The sequence below is a fragment of the Amblyomma mixtum genome, chromosome 9 (assembly GCF_055824585.1).
Source record: "Amblyomma mixtum isolate Tamu chromosome 9, ASM5582458v1, whole genome shotgun sequence".
NCBI lineage: Eukaryota > Metazoa > Arthropoda > Arachnida > Ixodida > Ixodidae > Amblyomma > Amblyomma mixtum.
This window is the reverse complement of record NC_143020.1, coordinates 122,836,354-122,849,562: the sequence shown is the minus strand read 5'-3', so window position 1 is coordinate 122,849,562 and position 13,209 is coordinate 122,836,354. Positions and strand designations below refer to the sequence as shown.

Below are 13,209 nucleotides of genomic sequence, written 5' to 3'. Positions count from 1 at the left end.
TGTTGGGTGCGCAACGCGAGCTCATCCAGCATCCGGCGCTCATAATCAGGCGGCAAGAACTCGGCGCGGAAACGATCTTTGAAGTCCGCCATCGACTGGAAAGTCGGCTGGCAGCGCCTCCATCGCGCCGCGCTGTCGACGAGTGCTACAGGCAGGACCTGCCCTAGCACTACGTCATCTGGGGCGCCCAGAGCCGTCTGGTAGTCCTCGAGTTGTTGTAAAAACTCGTGGACTGATTTCGCGTCCGTGTACCCGGAAAAGGAGGGGACCTCCATATTTATCCGCGGGCGCGATGCTGTCGCCGATGCTACCGATGCTGCGGCCTGGTTGGCGCCAGCCACCGAACCGAGCTGACGGGCTAATGCGGCAAACATCTCAGTCACCTCCCCTATTACGGCCGCCGCGTCGGCCGTCTCACTACCGGCTGCCCCGCCATCCAAAGCCGTGGCTGAAACATCCTTTCTGGGAGGCATAGTTCGCGCTAGCCGCACCGGCTAACTGCTCATGGCAACAAGAACATTCACATACACAACAATCTATCTACAAACACGCGGAAATACACAACACAAAACGCCCGAAAACTACATAAATAACACAAAACCCCTAACAAATTTACAACACTACACAAGTCGCTACCCCGCGAACATTCCGCCTGACTCGCTCCTTAACCCTATCGGTCCGGCGTGGCCCTGAACAAAGAGGGCCTGCCACGAGTCTGGCTGCACATCCCAAAATCGGCAGAGAAATCGTCCACAAGGTGTTAATTAAAGCCGCACGTTGGGCGCCATTATTTGTGGGCAATTCCTCTGCGCGGGGGCGCACAGGCAGTCACTCGAGGCAGGACTTTGTACAAAGGGTTTATTCTCACATCAGGGGGGCCGGTCGCCGTCGTGGCAGCTGGGTCAGGTGGTCCTTTCGGCAGGGCTGGTCCAAGAGCAAGAGAGCGCGAGCCTCTCCGGTCTCGCCTTATAAAGGCTTTCTCCCAGCCTCTCTCCCCCCGCCCCACCACTCGGGAAGAAGGGGTCCGAGACTACCCACGGTGAGCGGCGCGAGATTTGACTTGCCCGCGAGCAGACCCTACAAGGCCTGGAGGCATTACTGAGAGGAGAGGCATATAAAATCGGCAAGAATTTTCTTGACAGCGACGGAGGCAGGTTCCGTTCCATTTGCAGTGGGTGGAATAGATGAATTAACACAAAAGTTGTTTGGCAGCGCAGAGTCCCTGGCTTGCAGATGTGGTCGATGCGTGAAGATATATAAGATGGAGGAGCGAATAACTGGTCCTTGAAAACAGGGTAAGTATGCAAAATACTGTGAAAAAGGCTTAAGCGAAAACAATTACGGCGCTAAAAAAGAACTGGAATACCCCGGGTTGATTTTTTGCAGATACGCTTGCTGTTCGGGAGTGATTTGAAACAACAAAACGAGCTGCACAGTTTGAACAGACTCTAAATTGCTAATTAAAGTTACCGGATTAGGGTCCCAAATGGAGCATGCATTTAATAGTTTAGTTCTTTTCAAATGAAGCTGAGTGGAGCTACTTGCAGCTACGAAATGGCGGCGCAAGAACCCGATAGTTTGGTTAGCCTGGTTAGATACGTATACCTCACGTGCATTTTCGACGATATGGATTATGTGTTGTGTGGACACCGAGATATTTATACGAGGAAACAGAAGATAACGGAGTGTTATTAAGAAGATACCGAGAGGTGTCATCACGAGGTGTCATCATGTATTTACACTTAGTAGTGTTATTCGTCTTAAGCCAGTCAATGCACCATGAATGAACTGCGTATAAGTCAGACTGTAAACATTGTTCATCACAGGGATCAGTGATTAAACGATAAAGAACACAATCATCTGGGAGAAGTTTTATATGCGGCATAACGTTTTTAGGAAGGCCATCAATATAAATAGAAACAGGAGCTGACCTAACACAGAACCGTGCAGGTACACCAGAACCTAGACGTACACTAGAACCTTGAGGCTCACCGGCGGCAGCGTTTGGGCTAGTTGGTTAAACATGTTTAGATCGTGGAAGCGCTCAAAAAGACAAGGAAAGAGACGGACGAGACGGACACGTCTCCTTCCTTGCCTTTTTGAGCGCTTCCACGATCTTAAACCATATTACATTCACCACCAGGAGAGGTCACGCTGCATAGTCGTAACCCGTCCTTGGAATTTTTGATCACGCGCGATATCTTCTTGCCAGGGAGAATTCCAGAAAACTGGACACGGCAGCTCAGTGTCTTTGGCGTTCGGCTGCTGACGCCAAGGTCGCGGCATCAGCAGCTGCAGTAGCAGGCATCCGCTATACTCTCACTGTGCCGGCCGACATGTGCATTTACCACCTTTTTTTTTTTCTCATTTTTGATTTCAGTGCTCTATCAAGGTTGCTCGCGAGTAACAACCTGGTGGGCAGGTTGTGATGACGTCATGCCAATCTCTCTCTCGACCAACCAGCGAATTTCGCGATACCAGTGATCGGAGAGGTTTTGGTGTTCAGCAACTCTACCCTACACTCTTAAAAAAAAAGTTAGTAAAAAGGCAGTGAAAAGGTAGCAAGTGCAGCAGTTACTAACCCTGACTTCATTTTACTACTTTTTATCAGCTATTTACTAACCTCTTCAAGGTATAGTTAGTAAAAGTAGCCCTTGCTACCTTTTTACTAACTATGGTCGCCCGTTACTACCTCGTTAGTAACTGTTCCTCCGAGCCTAAAATAACGTCAAAGAATATAACTGACACAGACTGTCGTGCCAATACATTGGTTTTGTAATAAAACATTTCTGCAGGGGCATATGGTTAGGTAGACTAAGCTGTTACCAATATCAACTTCATAATTAACGCTGGTATCTTAGCTCAACCGGTAAGAGCCACCAGCCCGTCAATGAGAGTCAGATTCACGGAGTATATAGGACTGAGAAAGATTTACCTGTGCACGCGCAGTGCGCGAGTGTGAGTGTCTGATTTGTGCTTTTCTTGCATTCTGAACCTTTGTGTGCGGACGGTAAGGATGTCAGTGCCATCACTTCGCATAATTTCTAAATTTAATGCTCTCTGATAGCTCTGTCTAGTTTCGGGAATTAGTCAAACTGACTACGAAGCTTTTTTTTATTTTTCCAGTATGCATAAATTTGACAAGCCACGTCAGCACACCGTACGAAAAATCTAGCAACATAATTTTATTAGCAAATACTGCTAGCTTCCCGCTACTAACTGGTGCTAGTAACTGTAACCTTCCCGTTACTAACTGCAGTTACTAAGAGGGTAGTAACATATGTGACAACCAGTTACTGCCCCAAAGGTAGTAAGTACCAGTGTTGTAGGCGTTACCGAAAAAAAGTAACTAAATACGTTACTCGTTACGCTAAAAAAAAGAACGCGTTACCGCCCTATGTTACAAACAAAAAAAAGGTAACGCGTTACCGTTACCGAAAAAAAAGTATCGCACGTTACTTTGCCGTTACTCCATTGCCATAAATTTTAATCAGTGCGTCTTCGCTGTAAGAACTCAAGATAACTATTTTATAAAGCTCATACCTCCTATAATTCCAACCTCACAAAGAAAACATAGGTGAACTCAACAAATTTACAGTAATTCCGGTGTGCTTCTGCTTACGAAATTACGCCGAAATTGTGTAGCAATAAAGAAATGCTTAAATGTCATAGTTCCGGAAAAAATATATTTGCGCACATAAACAATTTTTTTTACTTGAACCTGCATAATTATCGCAAAAATGCGACTGTTTACAACAAGGTGTTCAAGGTCAGCTTCGCTCGCTTAGGAACTCAATAACCAGAAACGTAGCCGCAGCTGCAGATAGAAACAGCCGGTTGACTGCAATCCCCTTTTCTGTGCTGTACCATTGTACTCTTCCGACGGCTCTCTTGGGGCATATTGAAGTAAACTGGCGACATTCCTGAGTTTGCTCAGAAGAGGGAACTGCTTCCACCAAGAATGCGAGAGTGTCGCCTGGGAACGAGACTTTTTGGTTGGAAAACAAACTTACGCAGAAACTGACTTTTCTGAAGTCAGAAGAAACTGAAGATTTCTGCAAATGGTTCATTGGTGGCTCGGCATGCGTCCACTCTTTAGAGAGTTGTATGAGTGAGTGGTTTGGGGGTGAAGACAAGTGTGTGACTGTGTGTTTGTGCTTTTTTTTGGTTTAGTTCGTCGTCAAGGGCAGGTGTGTTTTGGCATGCATGCGAGCCGCAACAAGGGTCGTCGAGAACACCGGTAGATTTTGTTTATTTGCAGCATCATTTTCGGCGTTTTTTTTTTTTTTTTAAAGAGAGGCGGAGGGGGACAATTGAAATAAAAAGTAACTAGTAACGTGGCACCTCACGTTAGCGAAAAATGTTAATGTAAATACGTTACCCGTTACAGTTCCAAAATGGTAACGAGTACGTTACTAAGTTAACGAAAAAAGTAACGCGTTACCGGTAACGCCGTTACTTGTAACGCGTTACCGACAACACTGGTAAGTACAGCTACCTTTTTTCTAAAAGTGTAGGACAAAAGGCTCGCATATCTCCCCGCTCGCGAAAAACGCACAGCGTTTCGCGTTCGCTGTGTGCGCCCCGGATGCCCGACACAGCGGCGGTAGAAGCGGGTGCGAAGTTTCGTCACCGAGCGCCGCTTCCTCTCGCGTTGCCTCCGACGGAAGTGACGCACAGTCGTCCGCTTCCGGTAGCGGCACAGCGGCGAAATCCATTCGTAATCCTGTGATAGGCGTCATTCGCGCGCGCAGGGCTGTGAGTAGCTGCTCTTTCCTATCTTGGATTTCACAGCACGCGTGCGCTCGCCCGCGCAGTAATTCGGAGGCTGCATTGGGAATATACGTCGCGCCTAGAATGCGCATGGCAGCGGCGTTCCCGTCGGGGGCGGATTAATGGTCCACATATAGTTTCTTAAAGAGCACTTCATCCTCCGCGGGAATACCGGGAAGACGAGGTTTCTCATTAGGCTAGTGTTGTGCCCGAAACATGGACTCTACCTCGGAATCGACAGTTACGCCGCGGGGCTGTCGTCTGCACGCAGATGAAGTTATTTTAACAGTGCGTTTTTTACTTCTTCAATAAATTTAACGCAAGTGCTAGGCTGGTATGGAAACGTTCACAGAATTTCTTCGAGGTTCGCAGCGAGAAAAGTACTGTAATGGCTGAATCCACGTTTCATGTCCAACAATAGCCAAGCCAAATACGAAACCTCATCTGTCCGGCATTCCTGCGCCTCACCATGGGTGATGAAGTGTAGCGTGGCCAGCTTTCCTTATAGGTAAAAATTGAGAAACTGTGATGGGCCACTCTCGGAGTGAGCGGTCCCATTTGAGACACGCATTCCTTGCGCTTCTTCTGTCCAGAAAAAGTGCAGTTTCTACCTTAAAGTTTTTATTCAGAGAAATTTCCGACACGAGATTAGTGTTGCATGAATTTGTACATATGGAGGCCCTAAAGTGAAGCTGTCGGGGGGACCTTGTATTACAAAATGCATAATACAAGTGTAAAAAAAAAAAAATCAGCATGGTTTTCGCACGCGCCGCTGCTACATATTCGCGCTTTCCGCGCACATATCTGCTGCCTCCGTGCGTTTCTGTTCCCATATACGAAATCCTCGGGGACTCAGCGAAGCGAAGAGACTGCGCGCGGCATCGCCGGATGTCAACAATGTCGGCTGCAATGAAGAGATGGCTCGAACAGTGCCTGGTTTACTTTTCGTCCAAATCGCGTGTTTAGTAAATGTTTAGCGGAACCTCGAGAGCTGTATGTATACAAAATAGATTATACCAGATTTACAATGCCGGTTAGCGTAATCTTCTCAAGCAAAAACGGTAGCTTTTTGTATCCAGGCTGAACAATTCCTGGGTATGCGAGACGGCACTAGCTTAGCAAGCAAACCTAGCGTACGTGTAAGACACTGAATGCTTTGACAGCGCTTGAGACGTGCGCCTATTGAACCCCGCAGCAGCTGAGGAGTCTCAAAGAAAACGAGCAGTGCGATTGCTTTGGAAATAGGATGGCTTCTTATGCAGCACAGCGGTAGACATCGTTTACACGGAGCGTTAGAAACGCAGGTTTCCACGGAGCCTTCCAGTCGGGTTGCGATGTGTTCATTACAGATTATACGCTGAATATATTGTTTTCACGAGGCCTAGCTGCGAGCTATACAATGTCCAGATCCGTATCGAAAGTTAATGTCTTGATAGAAATGATCTAATGATCTAAGCGCGTGGTACTAGCGCAGGCGGACGCGGACAGGGAAGAAGACGAACTGCAGTATCGAAAGCTGTACATTAAACTTCGTCACTCAACAAATATCCGTCGTAAATATATCATAGATAGTGGCCATGCAGAAATGCAAAGAAACAACAAAGGACGCATGAAGGTCGCGCGTGATAAAGAGGAGCAACGACATCTCGTCGGACATGACTCGGACAGGGCTGTAAATGTTGCAAGGGATCAAAATGAAACCGACAAAGAACCAAGGCGAGAGGATATACTCACATTCTCGAACTCTCGACAAAACATTGCGCAGAACATAGGGGACAAAACGAGGGATGCACGCTCTCTCAGTACCGATACGGAGGCTAATTCTCAGGTTGCTGAGAAAAATGACAAAAAACCTGAGAAAAGGCAAGAACAAAACTAGAAATAAGCATTGAAGCAGAGCTGTGTCAAAGTAACAACTAAGGACAACAAGAATTTGCAGTGGCCTAAAAGATAAAAATAAAAACCTAAATGAGGTCAACTAAGAAACACGGCTATAAATATGCTAAAATAAAGAATTAAAAGCTATAAGTGACCAACAATAACACGACAAAAATATTAAGACTAATCAAAGAAGATAAGCTCCGTATTGAAAACCCAACAAGGATGACTAAGAAAAACCATTAATAGGCAGAGGACATTAATTCGCACACCGACTCACGCAAACGTAAATTACGTAATTGTGCAGCCAAAATGACCCGCTCTAGATGTGAAATATCTCTCATCCACACTCCTGCAGAGGAAGATCTGACGCAGGAACCTTTTTGAAGACCTGTGCAGAAGCATTCACAAATTTCTCTCAGTATATATACAGTACTCTGTCGGCGAGACTTCAGAAATATGCTGTAAATGTGGCTCAGTTCACAAGTTTTCATTGCGCAGGCATGTAACCTGGAATGCCCTGCACGATCGACGCTATACTTGGTCACCGCCAGTGAGCAAGCACACATTAAGGAATTGCAGTGAATCATCATTCTGAAGATCATGTTTGAATTTCAGTCCTTTTGAGCATACCGCAAACACGTTAATATCTGAAACAACGGAGCATGCCAGGCTCCATTATGGCTAAATAATCATACTGCCACCTAGTATCACCAGGTGGCGCAGAGCTGACCTCGAGGACGACGATTTAGTGCTCGCGATACCGTGTATCGGCTGCCATTGCCTCCTACTCTTGCCTGGCTCCAGGTATTCAAGCATCCCTCTTCAAGAAACGCGGGACAGTCCGGTGGAGGTGCAGGGTGAACTTTACCCCGTGCAAGAAACCCCTCCTGGCAGCCTCCACGCCAGCCCTGCACCGCTCGACACCTCGCTATACATCGCTTCAGTTGGAGGATCCAAAGACTGCCTCCGGAGTTTAGGCCATTAGAGACTGCCATGGCGACAGTCGCTCCTACTCCTCTGGAAACCGCCGCTGCCTCGCAAGCCCACTACACTTCGCAGACACCGCAGTTGTTTCTCAGATTGTTTGCCTGAAGCCTGCTTTGTGGCAGACTACCCACCTGTTGACCGGATTGTGGGCAACTTGCCAGGTATGTTTACTGTCGCGCGTAGCAGTTCACACTGGCGACGCAGAACCCGTGGCGACACCGGATTCCTTGGTGCCCTCACCTCATGATCTCATGGTGGCCCAGACCTCATGACGCGGCAGCAGGTTGACATTCGCCCCCTCATTGACGACCTTGAAGGCACAGATACGACTACCTCGACGCTTCCCTCAACGTCTCTGGTCCTTCTGTCTGCGGCAAGGCATGTTGTACAAGAACTCGAGAGGCCACGAAAGAGCTTACCTTCTAGTAATTGCAGAGGATCTCCGCAGGGTCCTTCTTTTCGCCTTCCACGATGAGCCCTCGTCGGGCCAATTGGGTTTCTCACGGACGCTCGCCAGAGTGCGGAACATACGCCTGAACCCTCTGCCGCTGTCGAACCCCACGTGAAAAGCTGCCGGGAATGCGAGCACCGGAAGACGTCACTACTTTAAGCCGGCGGCGTTTCTCAAGCCTGTTACAGCGCTGGCGCTCCGTTCGACCAAATAGGAATGGGCATTCCTCGACACTTCCGGAAACAAATGGGTTACAATCCCTACTCACTACATGAATTATTGATAAATAAATTGTTCGTGCGGACGAAAACTCTGAGACAGACTTTAAGTGACTTTCGGCAATTCAAGATTCCTACATTAAATAACCGAAAAAAAGTATTTAATTCGTCGAAAGTAATTAAAAAAATAACAACTAAACTTGTGTTATGAAATAAAAACCGAAAAAAAAGACCTCCGAATCTTCAAAAATTAAAAACCTAAAAGCCGAACCCCTAAACTAATATGCAACTTTTCATCGGGAATTCGAGAAGGTGACTACGTTCTATCTCTTGGCTCTTCGTCGGTTCTCCTCGATCCTTTTTGTTATACAATAGCACCGCTGCCTGAGTCATGAGTGTAACGAGATGTTGTTGCCTTTATTTCTCACGCGCGGCCACCATGCGGTGTTAAATTTGCTTGTTCTTTTTTTTCTATGTTTTTTTTTTTTTGGGGGGGGGGGGCACTGTCTGATATATACACGGCGGATGGCTGAGTGACACATAAAGTTCATAGCGTTCAGCGTCATCGTTCGTCTTCTTCAATGTCCACTTGCGCTTCATCGTTCCTTTCAGTGGGAACCCACTCGCCCCAGCTGATGGCTCTGACAGAAATGATCCCACAGGCGCCCGTGAACGCCTTCCGTTGACGCTCCTGCCAGACGCGCAACGATCAGCTTTTGTTCGCATCCCCAGTATAGCGTTGAGTGCTTGCGGTATTGAGTGGAGCGTAGGCAGGCGCCTCATCGGAATCTTCTACTGAACGCACACTTGGCCTGTTCGTTTCTCTTTTTTTCTCTTCATTTTCGTTACCAGCTACGTGCTTGCTCGTCATGACTCTCCTTTCTGTCTCCTTCCCGCTCAGCGCTGCAGGACCTGCGGGCGGGGAGCGGAGTGAGGCATGAGACGTGTGAAGAGATGCGAACACTTGCTCCTCAAGGCTGCGCTTCCGTGCGTTCTGCTCTGTGGAGTGGCCTACCTGGCAGTGCAGGCATACCGCAGCAGGGCGTCCATCGGCAGCGACCGGGTCATTCGCATTCTCATCTGGCAGAGCTTCGGACGGGACTTCTTTGATCGCATACTGAGCGACGATGCCCTCAGAGGATGCTCTTTTCGGTGCAAGTTCACGCAGGACCGCAAGCAGCTGGACCGGAGCGACGTCGTCGTCTTGCAGACCTTCTTCGTCCCCTTCTGGAAAAGTCTGCCTCCTCGCCGGAAGCCGGGACAGGCTTGGCTGCTGTACGCCATGGAGCCTCCGCACAGACTTCCGGCGAACCCGTCGCGGCTGGACAAGTTGGGCATAAACTGGACCTTGTCCTACCGATTCGACGCGGACGTGGTCCACAGGCACAGCTTCAGAACAGTGCGCAGAAGAAGTGAGCAGGTTATCTCGGCACCTGACCCCAAGCCCAAGCTAGCAGCGTGGATCGTGTCGAACTGCAGAAGTTTCAGTCGCCGGGAACAATACGTGAGGGAGATGCAGAAGTTCGTTCCGGTGGACATCTTCGGGAGCTGCGGTCGCCGTCGCTGTCGCGAGAAGCACTTCGGCTGCTACAGGGAGATAGCGAACAACTACTCGTTCTACCTGGCCTTCGAGAATTCCATATGCAAGGACTACAGCACGGAGAAGCTATTCCATCCGCTCCTGAACGACATGGTTCCGGTTGTGATGGGAGGTGTCAACTACTCCCGGGTGGCGCCCCCGGGGTCCTACATCGACTTCGCGTCTTTCAGAACAGCGAGAGACCTGGCCGAATACCTGGTGGAGCTGCAGCGAAGACCCGAGGCGTACAGGCGTTACTTTGACTGGAAGAAAGGGTACGCCATCGAGAGGCCCCCATTCGGCTGCACCGCGTGTCAGCAGATCCACCAGCTCTTCTCGGGCACCACGAAGCAGCCGCGGCGCAGCTTGTACAAGTACCTCTGGGGAGACGCCCAGTGCATGACATGGCCAGAGCTGCTCAAAAGGAAGTGGTCGCCCGGTGAGTGACCGTCGGCAGTGCGCTTTGTTAGAAACACGTACCGTGCCTGCAGTACACATTCCCAGTGGGTACTCGGCAGCGAGAAAGGAGCAACAGTGCGTTATTCGTGGTTTCTGCCTGTGTTCAGAGCGCATTTAGTTACACGAAGTGCGTGAAGAGTACAGTTGCGTCTCTGAAGTGAGAGCTGTGCAGAGCGAACGAATGTATGTGCTGTGACCTTTTTTTAAAGCTGGTTGAAAACAGGCTCCTTGAGCAGCGCAGCCTCAACACGCGACGATGGTCGGCGACCGATGACGCCAGGCCGCGGACACCTGCCGCTGCTACGCGAGGCTGCAGTCAAGGGTCTGACGGCTCGCTGGGCCAAAGCAACGTCAGCTCGAAGGGTGTAACCAATCGCTTTCTTGGACGGTGCCCGAGGGAGGGAAAGATTGGTAGGGGTGTCCATTCTTCAATTTGGAGGGGACACTTAAACTCCGCTTTGAGGGTATGACGAGATATATTTAGTGGGTTATTGTTCAAATACGCAGAATTGGTCATTCTCATTCAGAGATAGCGGCGAGCCCTCATATACCACTACCAGCCCAGTGGCGCAGTGGTTAAGAGATGCCGCACTGCACTGACAGGTGGCTTTCCATCACAGCCACCGGTACGGATTGTGAGACCCATGTTGCTCTCGCCGAGCAATCTCTCGCGCAGCTGGCGCGACGTTCCTCCGAATTTAACCGCGTTTACTCGAGTAACTCGGGTAGTAACTCGGCTTGCTAGGCAACGCACAAAATCGTACATGTACGCACGGTGACAAGGTTCCTGCTCGGTGCTGACGAGGGTATGATTGCTTTCGCACCAATAGAGGAGGTTATATGCCCGTCTCCGCCAAGCGTCGGTCATGTGCGTCCGTTGTATGTTCGCGCAACGGAGCCTGTGCTCCTTGTGCGCCCCCGGAGCATGATCAGCCAGCGACTACATGCAGCCATGGAAAAAAAAAAAGAAAACTACGCAGGGAGCGTCGTGGAAGCCTAGTCGCAGATATTAAACGCGAGAAAGTCGGCCTCCACGTGACAGCCTGCGGCGCATTGGCCAGGGTCGGATCTCAGCCACCCGGGAGGTCGATTTTGGCGTCCCCGGATAGAGATAGAGAAAAAGAGGAACGAAAGGGAATGGTTTCAAGAGGGCCAGTGTCGGCGTTGTCGGTGTCGGTGTTGTGAGCGCAAAATCACGAACATTACTCTGGATGGTGCGCCAGAGAGCAACCTAGGTGGCAGGTGGGTCACTTAGGTCACGTGACCTTGCAGCGTCATCACAACCTGCCCACCGGATAGTGCGCAAACTGCCCACCGTGGCAAACAGCAGTTAAATTATTGATTGGTCGCTCGGGAAGTGAAACCTGGCTGCACAAGGCCCACCGCTGAGAGCACCTCTCATTGCAGGGCAGTGGCGCATCGCTTAACCGGTGCACCACTACGCCAGTTTGGGTATGAGGACTCCCGGGGATCTGTGAATGTGAACGAGAGAATGACCTTCTGCATATGTGGGAATTGACCCAATACGCTATCGTCTTATACCCTTAAGGCGAAGCTTCAGTGCCCCCCGTCTCCCCATTTGACCAAAGGCATTTTACACTCGCGCTCATTGGCGCACCTGACTCGCGAAAAGATGTGCAATATGTAAAATGTTCTAAACAGCTACGAATCTAACCAGCTTAGCATGTATAACCTCCGACCACATGATTTAAAAGTGTACTTTGTAAATAATATTCCATAACTTCTTTTCATATATTGTAGTTTATGTATGTATCGGTGTCCTTTTCCCATTTGTCATCAACCCTGCAGTGTATAACTTTCAAACGCATTTGTTCAGTTTTAATTGTTTTTTCTAGTTAATCCGTTCAATCGTAAATAATATAAATTCTTTCTACAGTGTGCTCGTATGCGACCTGCCAACGTTGTATGTATGTGTTTATTTTATTTATTATTTTGTAATGGCTCTTAGATGAGCCACAGGCATTTTCAAGCTATTTTCTTTAGCTTTTGGCCTGTGGCTCATTCTGAAGACTGTATGCACATTTGAGAAATAAAGTTTGGATTCATTCATTCATTCATTCATTCATTCATTCATTCAACAAAACTTCTGTTTGGGCTAGATGGTGCATAGCTTATTTTGAAACGAATTCAAGCGCACAACAACACGCACACAAGAGAGGAAGACACAGGACAGGCGCTAACTTCATCTGATTTATTTGCAGGTAAGAGAGCAGATTATATACATAAATGGAGACATGCGCAGTAAAGAAACACATCGTCGGGTTCACAAGGCGTGCTCAAGATACCTGTACTCTGCGTGCAAAAGATTAACAGACGTGTCACTCACACAGTCATGCCCCCTCTTCCTGATGTGAAAGGCTTCTAATAGTTCACGTGCCGTCTTATCACCGCCTCTGCCAAGTATCTTTATCTCTTTTAGCCGCGGCTCGCACGCTCTGCAGTTTGCACAATGCTCTGCCAAATGTGTCCCTCCGCCCCTTAACGCCCGCAAATGTTCCCCCGCCCGGTCATTGACACACCGCCCGGTCTGGCCTATGTAAGCCTTCCCGCAGGTCAACGGTATCTCGTAAACGACACCGGTACAGCAGTCGATATACTTTTTTGAGTGCTTCTTCCTGCAGCCACTCTTCTTTTCCGCGCACGAAATGCGTGAGCAAAGTTGGGCAAGTTTCTTCGGTGCGGAGAACACCACAGGAACGCCGTGTCGGCCTGCCACTTTCTTCACATGGTGGGCAACCTTGTGAATATACGGTACCACTACCGGTTTAACCGAGTGCCTTTCCAGTGTTTTCGCTTTGCCGAACATGACCTGCTTGGTTTTCCGGAGTAGGGCCTCGGCC

General features: G+C 49.0%; 2 protein-coding genes across 2 annotated transcripts in view; one reads left to right on the top strand and one right to left on the bottom strand.

The window, feature by feature from the left end:
• The window catches only part of LOC149331052 (isobutyryl-CoA dehydrogenase, mitochondrial-like), a 419,086-nt gene that overhangs the window by 84,950 nt on the left and 320,927 nt on the right, over window positions 1–13,209 (bottom strand). The gene's annotated exons all lie outside the window — the stretch shown is intronic.
• LOC149331054 (lewis-type alpha-(1,3)-fucosyltransferase-like) lies at window positions 4,731–12,392 on the top strand. The gene is made up of 2 exons (XM_089561762.1): window positions 4,731–4,758; window positions 9,212–12,392. Exon 2 carries the CDS (start codon window positions 9,248–9,250, stop codon window positions 10,334–10,336), a length of 1,089 nt encoding a protein of 362 aa, XP_089417888.1. The 5' UTR covers window positions 4,731–4,758; window positions 9,212–9,247; the 3' UTR covers window positions 10,337–12,392.

Bases quoted from the DNA above. Each gene is read 5' to 3' on its own strand.
- LOC149331054 (XM_089561762.1), top strand. From the start codon at position 9,248: ATGAGACGTGTGAAGAGATGCGAACACTTGCTCCTCAAGGCTGCGCTT.